The sequence below is a fragment of the Thermobia domestica genome, chromosome 15 (genome assembly GCF_964235325.1).
Source record: "Thermobia domestica chromosome 15, izTheDome1.hap1.1, whole genome shotgun sequence".
NCBI lineage: Eukaryota > Metazoa > Arthropoda > Insecta > Zygentoma > Lepismatidae > Thermobia > Thermobia domestica.
The window spans coordinates 33,403,421-33,416,882 of record NC_137468.1 but is presented as its reverse complement, the minus strand read 5'-3'; the positions used below and the strand labels follow the sequence as shown (position 1 = coordinate 33,416,882).

General features: G+C 38.1%; 1 protein-coding gene across 1 annotated transcript in view; it reads right to left on the bottom strand.

The window, feature by feature from the left end:
- Positions 1-13,462, bottom strand: part of Hecw (Hecw ubiquitin protein ligase) — a 379,179-nt gene that overhangs the window by 252,663 nt on the left and 113,054 nt on the right. Inside the window, exons 2-3 of the mRNA XM_081739550.1 lie at positions 12,828-12,970; positions 4,032-4,547 (exon numbers count right to left, since the gene is read on the bottom strand). Coding sequence (XP_081595676.1) covers positions 4,032-4,547; positions 12,828-12,924 — 613 coding nt within the window. The 5' untranslated portion in view covers positions 12,925-12,970. The remainder of the gene's footprint in view (positions 1-4,031; positions 4,548-12,827; positions 12,971-13,462) is intronic.

Here is a 13,462-nt window from a genome sequence, read left to right as displayed (position 1 = left end):
AGTTGCAATGACCAAATTATCTCGATCTTGGATCTACCACTCAGTCGCAGCTATAGTGTGTTCACTCAATTGGAGTGCAATTCGGCATTTTTCTTTCAAGTTGTCAAGCTGATTTTTACAACAGCATCCCGTTCTCCCTCCAACCCTCTTTTGACCCCATTTGCGAGGTTGCAATGTCTTAACACTCACTATATCTGTTCTTTCTTCCCAACATTATGGTTAATATGAAACAGATGTCAGGCAATGTAAGAACAAGGAAGGTAGTTTCTTGGGAACAGGGAATCAAACACTAACTTAAAGGATAGCATTTGGAACTTTGGCAACTAAGAGTCCACGTGGAGTTGACAAGCCGCTGTCAATTGTTTGAAATGAGGGTTCTGATTGGCCATTTAGTTATAGAGGGTGTTTTCAGCAAGATATCTATGACGATGACTTATTTATGGCACAAACCACCACACATAGGCGGCGGTATTCTTTATATAAAACCTGCATCCCGATTGAAGAAACGAACTATAGACCACGTTTCTGTTTTACATGAATCTTGTAGTTGTCATTAAAAAAAAAATTGCAACCCAAGCTTTTTATTTGCTGTTTACATGTTACAACTTCCTGAAAGCAAGAAAGATATCTCCATCCATGCAGTACTGCACTCTAATGGATAAATAGTGAACCTTCTCATTAAAAACGTGTATTTTGGCGCACTTCCCCTCCCTGTGCAAAAGAATCGGTTGTTTCGGAAGCAGCGAAACTGTTTTTTTTCTTTATTTCAGCGGGAGGGCGATAGCAGGTAGCAAGCAAGATGTCCCAGAAAGATATACATGGTTCAACTCCTTGCAAGATGAAAAAAAAAATGTTGTATGTCCCTTTCAGTACTATGTTTACATGGTGAGATATGGTAGGGTATATATATTTTACGACAGCTACAAAATTCATGTAACGTGGCAATGCGGTCAATCACTAAGTCACATTGTTCAATACCATTTTGCGGCACGACCTCTCGAACATGAAAAGCGTATTTGACAAACTTTATTATCTGTACTGCAAAGCAGAAAATTTCTTGTATACCTATAATAAAGTAATATATTCTGTAATATATAATAAGAAAAAAAAAAGGAACCGAATCTGCCATCTCAGTCTCCAGTCGATTCAGCCTAGGCGATAGTATGGGATGGGTGGGCCTGAACTATACATACACATTTCAATAGCATCTCCTTTTCGGTATATCACAACACATACCTAACAGGATAAAAGCGCTACGTTAAGGACAAAAGAGCGAACTTCTCACGACAATAATAGTTTTAAGCTTTTCCTAGAACGATAGAAAAGAAAGAAAGAAAGCAACGTAGCTGGTCAACAAAATCCATTAGCGAGCTTGTAAAAAGCAATCCAGATGAAAAGGGGTTTGTGGCTGACGCCAAGAGGATTTTAACAACTTTTTTCCTCCCACACAAAGCATCATCTCTCTCTCTTTCTCTCTCTCTCTCTCTCTCTCTTTCTTTCTCAACGTTAACTTGAACACAAGTTTCCTCGTTTCATTAAAAAAAAAAAAAAAAAAAAAAATCCTTCCTCGCCTAGTTCCTAAAAATCCAATGTTCGTTTTTTCTTTCTCTTTCACACTGAGACTCTGCCTGTGTGAGTTTATTTTAAATGCGATTCCTTCAAACAAGGATTTTGTTCAGCAAACTAATAGGGCGCTCAAACAGACGCGACTTCGGCTTCGTGCTTATGATTTATTTGGATTGTAAAGAGTCAATGATAAAAGGTTTGATAATAAGGTTCCAGGACTGATGGTGGTATTCTGTAACTGCTAATGAGGAAAAAAAATGTTTATTATGTGAGATTAATACTATAATAAACTCTTTTACGGGACATATGTAAATCTGGCGCAACATTGGTCCTCGAAGAAGGTCGTAGTTAGGGAGCCTTTCCTTGTGACCAGCTTCAGTAACCCCGAAACTTTCCATTATTTGTTGACATGTACGCATAAATGTAAGATTAATTCACGTGTGCCCCTCATAAAAAAAAAAAAAAAAAAAAAAGTTCTCTTGTCTTAGTGATTTGGCTATGGGCTTGCACCGACGACACGATTCGTATTTTCATTAATTTTTACATAGAACAAAGGGCGAACAATAAGTTTTGGTTAAGTTAGGAAAGTCAGCAACAGAGGTTTACGAGATGATCAGAACGAAAATACCTTATATCGTTGTTTGTTTTAATGATGCATCCGATTTTGCAATGGACATGAAGGTGTTTCTAATGGCACCAAAAGTGGATTCTGTCAATTACTTGTTCACAGGATTATGTGAACCGTGTTTGCTTCCTGCTGTAGTCATCTGTAAGAACGCAGCAGCTGGTTCCTTATGGATGATAATGTTGGTCCTCACTCAGCAGTAATTGATATAGTTCTTGACAAAGTGTTGGATCTCTTAGTTATTCATCAGACTTGGATCCTGCAGACTTCTTCCTAATCCCTAAAATCAAACTGACACTGCAGGAAAAACATTTCACGACCGTTCAGGATACCCAGACATCGGTGCCGGCGAAGCATATTCCAGAGATGGACTTCTTCATAACCAGTTTTAGAGACTTCGTTAAACAAGAAAAGTGCATAAAGTAAAAGGAAAAATACTTAGAATAATCCTCCAGTGACTTTAACTTTCCAGGTGCCAGCATTTATCCTGGAACTTCATTGTCAAACCTTCTATTACTGGTGACATGACATGTAACAACGATAGACAGTAACAAGTGAAGTCACGTGTTTCCTTTAAGTCAATAAGTCAAATTTTTAAAGCAGGTTTTGTTCAGAGGAAGGAAAGAACTCTTATATGCGCTTTATATGTAATCGTATCATTCTTATTACTTCGTGTAGCAGCGTAGTTTATTTTTTTCTTGGTGCGGTTGTACGTTTTTTTTTTTTCATCCAAAAGAGCTACACGCTTTTCTTTAATATTTTACTATACTATTGATTTATATATATTGACCCCTATCCACCCCAAATGATTTTGATTGGTTTAGTAAAAGCAGCATTTTTAAGTGCTTTGTAAAGATGTGTATAACTGTTTCTTAACTGGAGCGGTAGTCACGCTGATAGTAACTGGAGATCTTGTTGCTATAGTGCTGCCAAAATGTCTTGAGCCGTGGCAAAAATGCGAACTAAACTCACACCCTCGACACACCCACACGTTGAGCCAATAAGGGCTCAACTGTTGCCAAGCGAGAAAGCCTTAGCGAAAGGGAGTGGAATTCCTTCAGCCGATAGCAGCGCTTGGAACGGAAGACTAGGTGTCAAGTCAATGTGGTCACAGCCGACTCGATGTGTTCTTGTCCCAGCAAGGGAAGGCCGTGATGTGGTATATTTATAGTAACTGGGTAATTCTACATAATGCTGAAGAACTTGTTATTGATAGTAACTGGAAAACTTAGCAAATTACTGAGTAACTTATTGTTGATAGTAACTCGAGAACTTTTGCACGAGATTGGAGAACTAGTTGTTGACACAAACTGAAGAACTTCCCGTAGTACTGGAGAGCTTATTGATGGTACTAACTGGAGAATTACAATACTGGAATAATTGTTGATAATAACAGGGGAATTTGCGCGATCTAGAGAATGTTTTGATAGTAACTGGAGAACTCTCTATGATACCGGCGAATATGTTGGTACCAACTAGAGATTTTAGTTTGATACTGGAGAAATTGTTGATAGTAATTTAAGAACTTTACTACACTGGACATAGTTACTTGATACAAATGGCAATCACAGCTGACACTCTGTATTCAAAAGCAGTATTTACTGCTTTCATATTTTTTTCTAAAGATGATTATCATCCACGTTACCAAATATCAAATCTACCACAAACACGTGTGGTAGGTAATATACGAGGAAATACTATTAAAGAATTGTTAACTAAGCTTGTAACAATGATTAATATATTTCTACTGGTGGACTTCATTTCTGGCATAAAAACAGTACGTCATCACAAAAATAATTTATATACAGTTAAATAAAACTATGATGGCATATTTACTTACCTTCTCTGTAGACTGCAATCCAATCGCTTGTAGACACCTGTTCCTTTATATCCCACTGCACAAGAACACGCTCCAGCCGCCCAGCGGTAACAGTTGAACGATCCACCGTGATTCGTGATCGGCCCGCGGATTTACTCCGATTCCTAAGAGATCCAGTTTTATTACCCGTGAGTGAACTATCACCATGCTTTCGACTGCTTCGTCTTTCAATCGTTCCTTTCCGGTCGTTTCCGTTTCGTTCCGTTGATCCATCACCTTCGTCTCGATAATGGTGGTGGTGATGATGGTGATGATGATCCTTGCGTGTACTTCCTTTACGCCCTTCCTTCGTCGCCGACCCGCTTTCATTTTTACTCACCCTCCCCACCCGCTCATTCTCATTGTTTCCCGTGGACGCCGACGTCGACGATTCCGACCCGTTCCCGTTACCATCCACTTCCCGACCACCCTGGGACCGTTCCTGATGACCATTTCTATCATTGAGACACGCTGGATGGGATGAAGACGCCTCTCGTTCTGAAACAGAAACAGAAAATAAAAATATTACTGTATATTATAAGAGCACAATCTAAGGTACTAAAATTACCACCACTCTCGTTTCTTTTTCCAAACATTCATAAAATAAATAACTGAATTCCAAGAACACTACATTCTAGAATATAGGAAATAAGCCGTTTTGGACATATGAATTCCGAACGAGAAAGATGGTGTGACAACATTATGTTGTCAAAAAATTACGTCATTATCTCGCATATGTAAACAAGTCTTCAATTCAGTTTCCTGGGAAGAGAACAAGGAAATTTTCTTGGAAGACTCTTTAGAAGAGTTTCTTCTACAACTGTTTTTTTTTTTTTTTCTACAACTTACTGCTCTAAATACAGTCTGTAACAGTGAACGATGAATTTCCTAACCTCTGTACTAAAGAACTGATGCAAAATTTTGCGACAAAATCACAACAATATGCCAGTTTTATTGTAAAAAATACCAGACACAAACCCACTCAGGCAGTGTACTCCCTCCACTGTCGATGACAGTCTGTCAACGTTGCGGTAAGGAATTTGATGCCATGTCTATAGAGCCGCGCCTGTGGTTTGAGTTCGGTACGCCAAATTTCAAGAGACGTCTCATCAGATAATACTTCTTCCAGAATGTGGTTTAGAGAGTGGTCAAGGCGGATTTTTTTTCCAGTGGAATTATTCAATAACTCTTTTGGTCAATTTAATCGAGTGTGGGCGTGCATTATCAAGCAGTAATAACAGTCGAAGCTCAGGTTATTTGTCTGTAACAGCGGCTGCCAGTAGTTGAGTGGTCACAATTCATAACTTGTGCCAATTCCCACGTTATTTGACGGGAATTCTCGAGAAGAAGTTCATTTAAGCAATCTTTATCTCCCGTGTTATTTGACGGAGATTCACGTCAAGACGCTCATTTAAACAATCATTATCTCCCGTGTATTTGACGGGGATTCTCATGAAGAAGCTTATTTAAAAAATCTTCATCTCCCGCGTTATTTGACGGAGATTCACGTCAAGACGCTCATTTAAAAAAATCATTATCTTCCGTGTATTTGACGGGGATTCTCATGAAGAAGCTCATTTAAACAATTTTCATGTTCCGCGTTATTTCACAAGGATTCTCATAAAGAAGCTCATTTAAGGGATCTTACACCTTTTAAAATTGGTTTCTCAGTTCCCTTAAGATAACATGTACATTTTACTTCATGAATATCTAACGAAGTATGGTACTCAACAACTTAAAATTTTCCATACGAGTACAGAAAAATAATACAAATTGGATGACTGTTTCAATTCTACGCTTAATGACGTAGATCAAGAGTAATGAACTGTTTTTGGCAACACTGTAATGGACTAAATATTACACAGTGGTTGAAAGTTGCGTGCTCCAATTTGGTCTTCGCGCACAGGCAACAAAAGATGTAGAAAAGCCTTCGGAAACGTATGTTCGATACCGAGGTTTCAAAGATCATTATCTTTGTTTTACGAAGTATTTTGTTGACACGTGAATCACACTATCTTCCACCGAAAAGGCAACTTCAGATAGCTACCGTCGTAAAGTTGCAGAAACTCAGTATGGAAGTGGGGGCAAGGGAGGCCGCTTAAGGCGTGAATGATTATGAAAATGGAGACATAAATTTCGCTTCTCAAATTGCCACAATCCCTCCTTTCCGATCATGTATTCTTCAAAGAAGATCACCCGTAGTAATTTATGAGATCTGCAAGTGGTCTTTCGACTCTTTATCTGCAATAGTGATTACCTCATTACGGAACTAAGCATTACAATTAATCTAAGTCATTATGTGCAAAATTGAGACAATCAACTGGATTGTTGGCATTTTTGTACAAAATTGCAAGTTTCCTAAGTGCAGTATTTTTAAAGATATTTATAAATTAATTTTTTTTGCATTTTATCTCATGGAGATTCTGAAGCCTCTGGTGATGGGTAGGCATTTCCTTAACACGTTAGCTGCCATGTGGGTCCGATCGGACCTACTGGAGTGATCTAAGAAAATGTTCTTGTAGGTCCGATCGGACCCACAATTTCTAATTCGTCGAATTGACGTTAGAGTACTTGTATTGTTAAATCCTGTCTCTACTGTTATTGAACTGTAGTGTTTTTATTACACATGTAGGTTTTGGTCTTTGATATTGATTATTAACGCCGCTAGGGGCGCTAAATACCAAGTAACAAGCATTTGTTGCTTTTTTAGACCCGAACGGACCTATGTTTTGCTTTTTCAGTGACATGTTAAAAAGTTTAACAATAGATTCATTATTTATTCTAATTTATTTTCACAAGATGTCAGTGTCCCTGTCATTTGCTCAATTTTCAGAAAAGTCTAGATCACTACACTGCTATTACTAATGAGATCGAGTTCTGCGCATATTTCTTCGTTTTTCATTGCACAAAGATATTACTTATTAGCACTAAAAGCAAGATGAATATATCCATACTTCTCACTTCTGCACATGTAGTAATAAACAAATTTATACTTTCTAACAGAGTTGCCAGTTCAACTGTAATTTATCCCCTTGCCCATAAACAAAATATACACACGTAGGTCCGATCGGACCCCCAACTTTTATGCACGCGGATTCACTACCATGCCTTAGATTATGTTTCAATATTAATATTATGTTTAAAAAATATGAACAAAACAAGAATAATGTAAGTAAGTACGCTTGGCACTCTACCGGCGAACAACAAAATTCACCCTTGGCAGCTAGCGTGTTAAGCAATCTTCATCAAAGTCTGATGGTTTTCCTGATCATGGAATATCAAATAAGTCAATCCGGTTGCCTTGGAAACGAGAAAACCACTTCCTTGTTGTACTTTCAGCAATGCCATAAGCTTCATGCTCAGAATAAATTGTTTTTGTTGTTCCTGCTGCTTTTCATTCCTAGTTAAACTCGAAGAGCAGAGTGTGGAGAAATAAATCATTAACTTTGTCCACTTGACATTTCATCTTGTTTCAACTGCAAAATATTATCTTGCCAGTTTGTACACAAAATGCTACGAACTTATGCACCAATCAATCCGAGGCGAAGGAGACAGCGATAACGAAGTGAATGATGATGATGATGGACTGAAGAAAGTGGGAGGAAACGGGATAACCCCCCGAGGAAAAAGTGACACTAGGTATCTGTCCATCATCTGTCCAGCATCAAAAGTCCATTTGGCGCGAGCTAGGGTCGAACTAAGGACCCCACGCACCAGATGTGAACACTACCACTACTGATATACCACGACTTTTGAATGAAGTATCTTTAAAACTGATTTAATTATAAACTTTGTCGGGTATTTACCCTCTGCTGTTATGTAGGCATGTATACTCACACTGTCATGTGGGTTGCACACAGACAATGCGTTTTCTCTTTAAAGAAGGTGCAAAAAAAAAAAAAAAAAAACGTACACTCATGCAAGGGCGCCCATGTTGTGGTTTCCAAGGGGGGGCAAGTATAAGCGACGTTTCAAATACAGTTTCAAATCTTGCTGTAACTAATGTGAAAATTCTATTGGGTTTTCGATATTCCTAAGTACAATTTCCTCTTGGGGGATAAGCGCCCCACCTTGCCCCCCTAATGGGCGCCCTTGCACTCATATCCAAAATGATTGTCTCATATCTATAACTGTCTTCTTGTAAGAATATAATTTGATAATGAATTTGCAGGGTATTTTTAATACTAATACTATGTGTATAATCGGGAAATGTAAATATTGTAATAAATTTCATAGAAAAAGAATTATAAATACAAAAATTAGAATGAGTAAAACTAAATGTTGCTAAATGGACAAGAAAGTTTTATTTGCGTTTTACTGTTCCTATTTACTGCTCTTCTGACAGAAATTTGCCACATACATGTCTTTGCCGAACCAGAAGTGGGTAATATAATCTACTATTAAGCCACCAGGAACGTACACTGGGAGTAAAGTTTGGGGGATACTACCTCCGGAAATCCTAACTTTTCTGTAAATTTAGTCTAATTTGACTGGTGATTTTACAAATATAATATAATTTATCCTCATATTGAATTTAGACCCCTCGAAAACCTTTGGACCCCCAAGATAAATTTTCGCGTATGTCCCTCCCAGGCCCCCCTAAAATTTCTACAATGAATAAAGTTTACTTAGAACAATAATTAATTTAATGAATATAAAATGTAATATATATATATATTTAATTATGTAAATCAGATAAGATAATACATATAAAGACTTTTTTTTTTTTTTTAGCGAGATCATGATTTTAGCCTTTATTTGGTGGTATTCCAATAGGCTTTGGCCTTTTATATATGGTATTATGGTAGGTTTTAGCCTCTATCTTCTTTTATTAAAGTTAGTTTTAGCCCTATTTAGCAAGATTATGATAGGCTTCAGCCTTTATTTAGCGGAATTACGGTAAATTTTAGCCTTTATCCAGCGAATTATGGTACGTTTTATCTATCTGGTGGGATTATGATGGGTTTTAGCCGTTATCTAGTGTGATTATAGTTGTTTTTTAGATTTTAATCAGACTATGTTAGACTTTAACTTTTATCTAGTGGGATTACGGTAGTTTTAACCTTTTTCTAGTAGATTTTAGTGGATTTTGAATCCTAGTTTCCTAAATTTTCTCTTATTCCTTTGTATCCACCCCCAAATCAAACTCGTAGTTCCGTCACTGTTTTCAGGTCAAATACTGATGACGAAAGCATCAAGAGAAAATATGAGAATAATCTGTTCTGTAGTATTGACATATTGCGACCACTGAAAAAGAAAGAAGATTAATGCTGTGTATGTGTAGTGTATTCTGTGAATTTCTGTGTCCACTAGGAAAACAAATCGAGTTATTCGACCCAGTTAACCAATAGGATAGATGAGAGAGAGAGATATTTGCGGCAGGAAACAGCTGGGATTGACATCCGCTTTTCATGAGCAACAACCCTGTCAGAGAGATTGTTTTCCCATTGGAACTACGACCGGATTTCACAATGCGACAAACAACGCTTGCGACAAATCCACAATTTACTGGACTTCTACAATTTTAATTCACTGAGAAGTATGTATATGAAGAAATTTTATCCAACGCAGAATCATGAACATACCAAAATAGAACTCCTCGTTACGTATAAAGATCGTTATGGCCAGCTAGATGTCAACAACTGGTGCATGGTCAGTGCATTACATTCTTAATATTTCCCTAATTCTTAATTTAAGTGCCTTCCGAACTGCCTCATGATAATATCACATTAAGCCCTCTCCGCTAGTCTAGTAGTGAGCGCGTACTCCTTTGATGAACGGCGTCCCAGGCAGGGGCGGATCCAGGGGGAGGGCATCGGGTTAATTGCCCCCCCCCAGAAGAGAAAACTTTATTATTTTATATATATAAATAAAACCCATCCCAAAGTTTGGAGCCCTTAAAAGTAGCAGTATGACAACCCACCGACCCCCAGAAGTCGGTCCTGGATCCGCCCCTGGTCCCAGGTTCAGTTTCCGGTAGAGTTTTGACATATGAAATTTGATCTTGTGTAGGATCACTTCAAGGAAAAACGGCTCAACCGTTTGAAATAAATTTTGCAATAGCTCGAATTGGCTCTTATCATGTTGTTACTATGGTTAGTAAAATGCATAGAGGAAGCAGCCGTAAGCTTAAAATTTATGCGAAAACTTAACATCTCATCACAATCCTGTCAAGTTAGGACTATGAAACTTGGTATATTGAACTGAAGGTCACAGAATGTATTAAGTTAGGGCCTATAATGTTGCTGTTATGTGGTGCATCCTTGTTTGAATTCTGATTTTTATAGATTTATATATAAATATCACCTTTGGATAAGAGAAAAATCCACAGATCTTCTACATTCCCGATTCAATAGAGAAACCCTTGAAGCATATGTACATTCTTCAAATTAACCATCATAATCTTTCTTTGAGAGAACAAACAGACAGTTCCTGCTATAAACACAATAGTAAGAGTTCAAGATAGGATATTTGAACATACAAATAAAAATAAAAGATAAAATGTCGTATGATCTGTTTGGTGAATCATTCTAACTATCAATTGAGTTCTATTCATACCTTCCCATGGTTTACTTTTGATAACATTATGTCAATAGCTTATTTCAATAGTATATATTAAAAAGAAAAAAAAAAGGATGTGAATACTACAAAATACAGGAATTATGATTGTAATTTAAATCTTAAAACAGGCATTTCGCCAGTCTTCTAATCAAAAAAGAAAAGAAAAGAAAGATTTTTTTTTTTTTTTTTTTTTTTTAACAGAACGAATGGTTGATATTCGTTTGACTATTTATGGTACTGAAGCTTTTCTAGACAACATGATACGAGGCGGTGCTGATAAGTTTTGACAAAGATATAATTATTTTAGCTCAAATATTTCATTAGGGCTGTTATTATTTAAAATAAATTAAATTTGTAATTTTATGTTCCATGGTAATGCACTTTAGGCTAATGGTGACGGACGATCAGTTTGGAGTAAATGATTATCAAAGAATAGCTGGAATGTACGATGGAACGGCAGAACTCCGAAACACACACACAGACACGATGTTGTCTACCACAAACTCGTGTGGCCGGAGATCGAACCAAGGATAATAATTTTCAAACTCTAATGCTTTTGATCTCCTTTCTTCTTAGCTCTGAAGAAAAGATGTATGTATTTGACGCAAAAACAGTGGTTGTAGTATTTTGAAACATTTCTTAGTACAAGAACAGTCTGTGAAAGAAGCATCTGACACAATGGTAGCAACATTATGGGATAGTGCTCCGACATAAGCGACGGTAAAGAGGTGTGTGTTTCGATTTCAGACAGGATATTTCAGCACTGGGGATGAACAACCTTCAGACAGCCCTGTGAAGGTGGCTTCTTTGAGAATATGGTCAATGTGCATATGGTACTTCAGGTATATAGTAGTAGTGAGCACAAAAACCGGTTTTTCGGTTTTTAGAAAAACCGGTTCGGTTTTTCACCGAAACCGTTTATCGGTTTTCTCCAAAACCGGTTCGATTTTTCACCGGATCCGGTTTCGGTTTTCTTCACAACCGGTTCCGTTTTTTTTAAATTTGTTCTATTTCTGACCAGAATAGTGTTTCGTTGTTCTCCAGAAACCGAATCCGTTTCCAGAGAAATAGTTTCATGTTTTCCGAAAGTTTTCATCGAAATCAGTTTTGGTGAAAACCGAACCGGTTTGTAAGAAAACCGGAACCGGTTTCGGTGAAAACCGAACCTGTTTTTGGAGATAATCGAAACCGGTTTCGGTGAAAAACCGAACCTGTTTTGGAGAAAACCGAACCTGTTTTGGAGAAAACCGAAATGTTGGTTTTTCGGGTTACGGTTTTTATAAAAACCGGTTTCCGGTTTTTATAAAAATCAGTTTTGCCCATCCCTAGTATATAGCAGTTGAAAGGCGGATGCCAGCTAAAAGAATAGCAGAAACTTTCAAAATGTCAAGGGAGAGGCAGGTAGTTCTGTGGTAAAGCGCTTACCTCTGGTACGTGGGGTACATGGTTCGATTCCCAGACAAGGAAGTTTATGGTGAATATCGTATCCATGGGTTTTCTCGGAATACTCCCACCTTCTCGTTCCATTAATTCTTCCATCGTCTTTTATTTCCCTTAGCCTAGAGGGCATAATCGTGGGTTGTTCAACTGGAATATTTCATTTCATTTTAAAAATTTCAACACAGCAGATAGGCTCCTTAGTCACCAATACATTGGACATGAGAAATGTAGCAGCCAAATGCTTGAATGTGGACCAAATGAGTAAAAGTTCGGTAACTTCTGCAACTATTCTGCGGCATTTTAAGTGAGATGGAAACGGGTGTTTGGGGAAACTATTCACAATGAACCAGGACCGTGCCGTGGGGGGGAAGGGGGCGAGCGAGGCGACGGCCCCGGGCGCCGAAGTAAGGGGGCGTAAAATTCGGAAGAGACAAAAGGAAAAAAGATAGGAAAAAATGCTTGGAATATATGTATGTGGACGACGCCGTATACTCTCGCCCCAGGCGCTAATTTTCCACGGCACGGCACAGCAATGAACGGAACCTGTTTATTCTTGTACTACAGACAGAAAATATGCCGCTTCTCCGCGACTGCAGTCTCAATGTTATCTTTTGGCGATTTTAATCGCACGGTTCCCTCGGCCAAGTTCAACAGTACTACGCTGCACTCTAGGTCTCGAGAGACAGAGGGAGAAAAAAAAGGACGGTAAATATATTCTTGTAAACGGTGCAGACAACATGAATACTATTACAAACAGATACTGGACTCACGACTCACCCTGTTGTTGGTTCCCGGTCGCGGCCTCATTCCCTTGGTCCTGCTGGCCGGGACAGAGGGGATCCTGTTGAGGAGCTCCAGGCCGCTCGGCCAACATGGGCTGGTTCCTAACGGCCCTCCTCACTGGGCCATGGTCCCTTCTCCTGTAAAAGAAAAATTCATGATAACACTAATATAAAGCTTTGAGAACAGGAAAATATTCCAGCACATATCTAGTTCAAAGTACTTTTTTTTTTTTTTTTACTAAAGTCTCCAAGACAAACAATTCTATTTTACTAATATCAATATGAAGTGATATATTAATTATATCTTTATGTATTATTATTATTATTTAAATCATACAGTAAAATATCACATTCAAAAAGGAGAATTACAGAAATAAACAAAACTCTCACTAATTAAAACTCAAATGTCGTTTGGCTACTATTGTACCGGCTACAGGAGACGGATAACAAGTTACATGTTAGGTCTAGTGGCTAGCGCACGCCCTTTTAGTACACCGGATCCCAGATTCCATCTCAAGTATTGATTACGGAACGCACTATGGAGTTCAAATTCCACTTTATACACTGTAGATCCACATCTCATATAGCCTCGCTGCTGAAGAGGACGATAAACTTCAATGTCCGTGAACC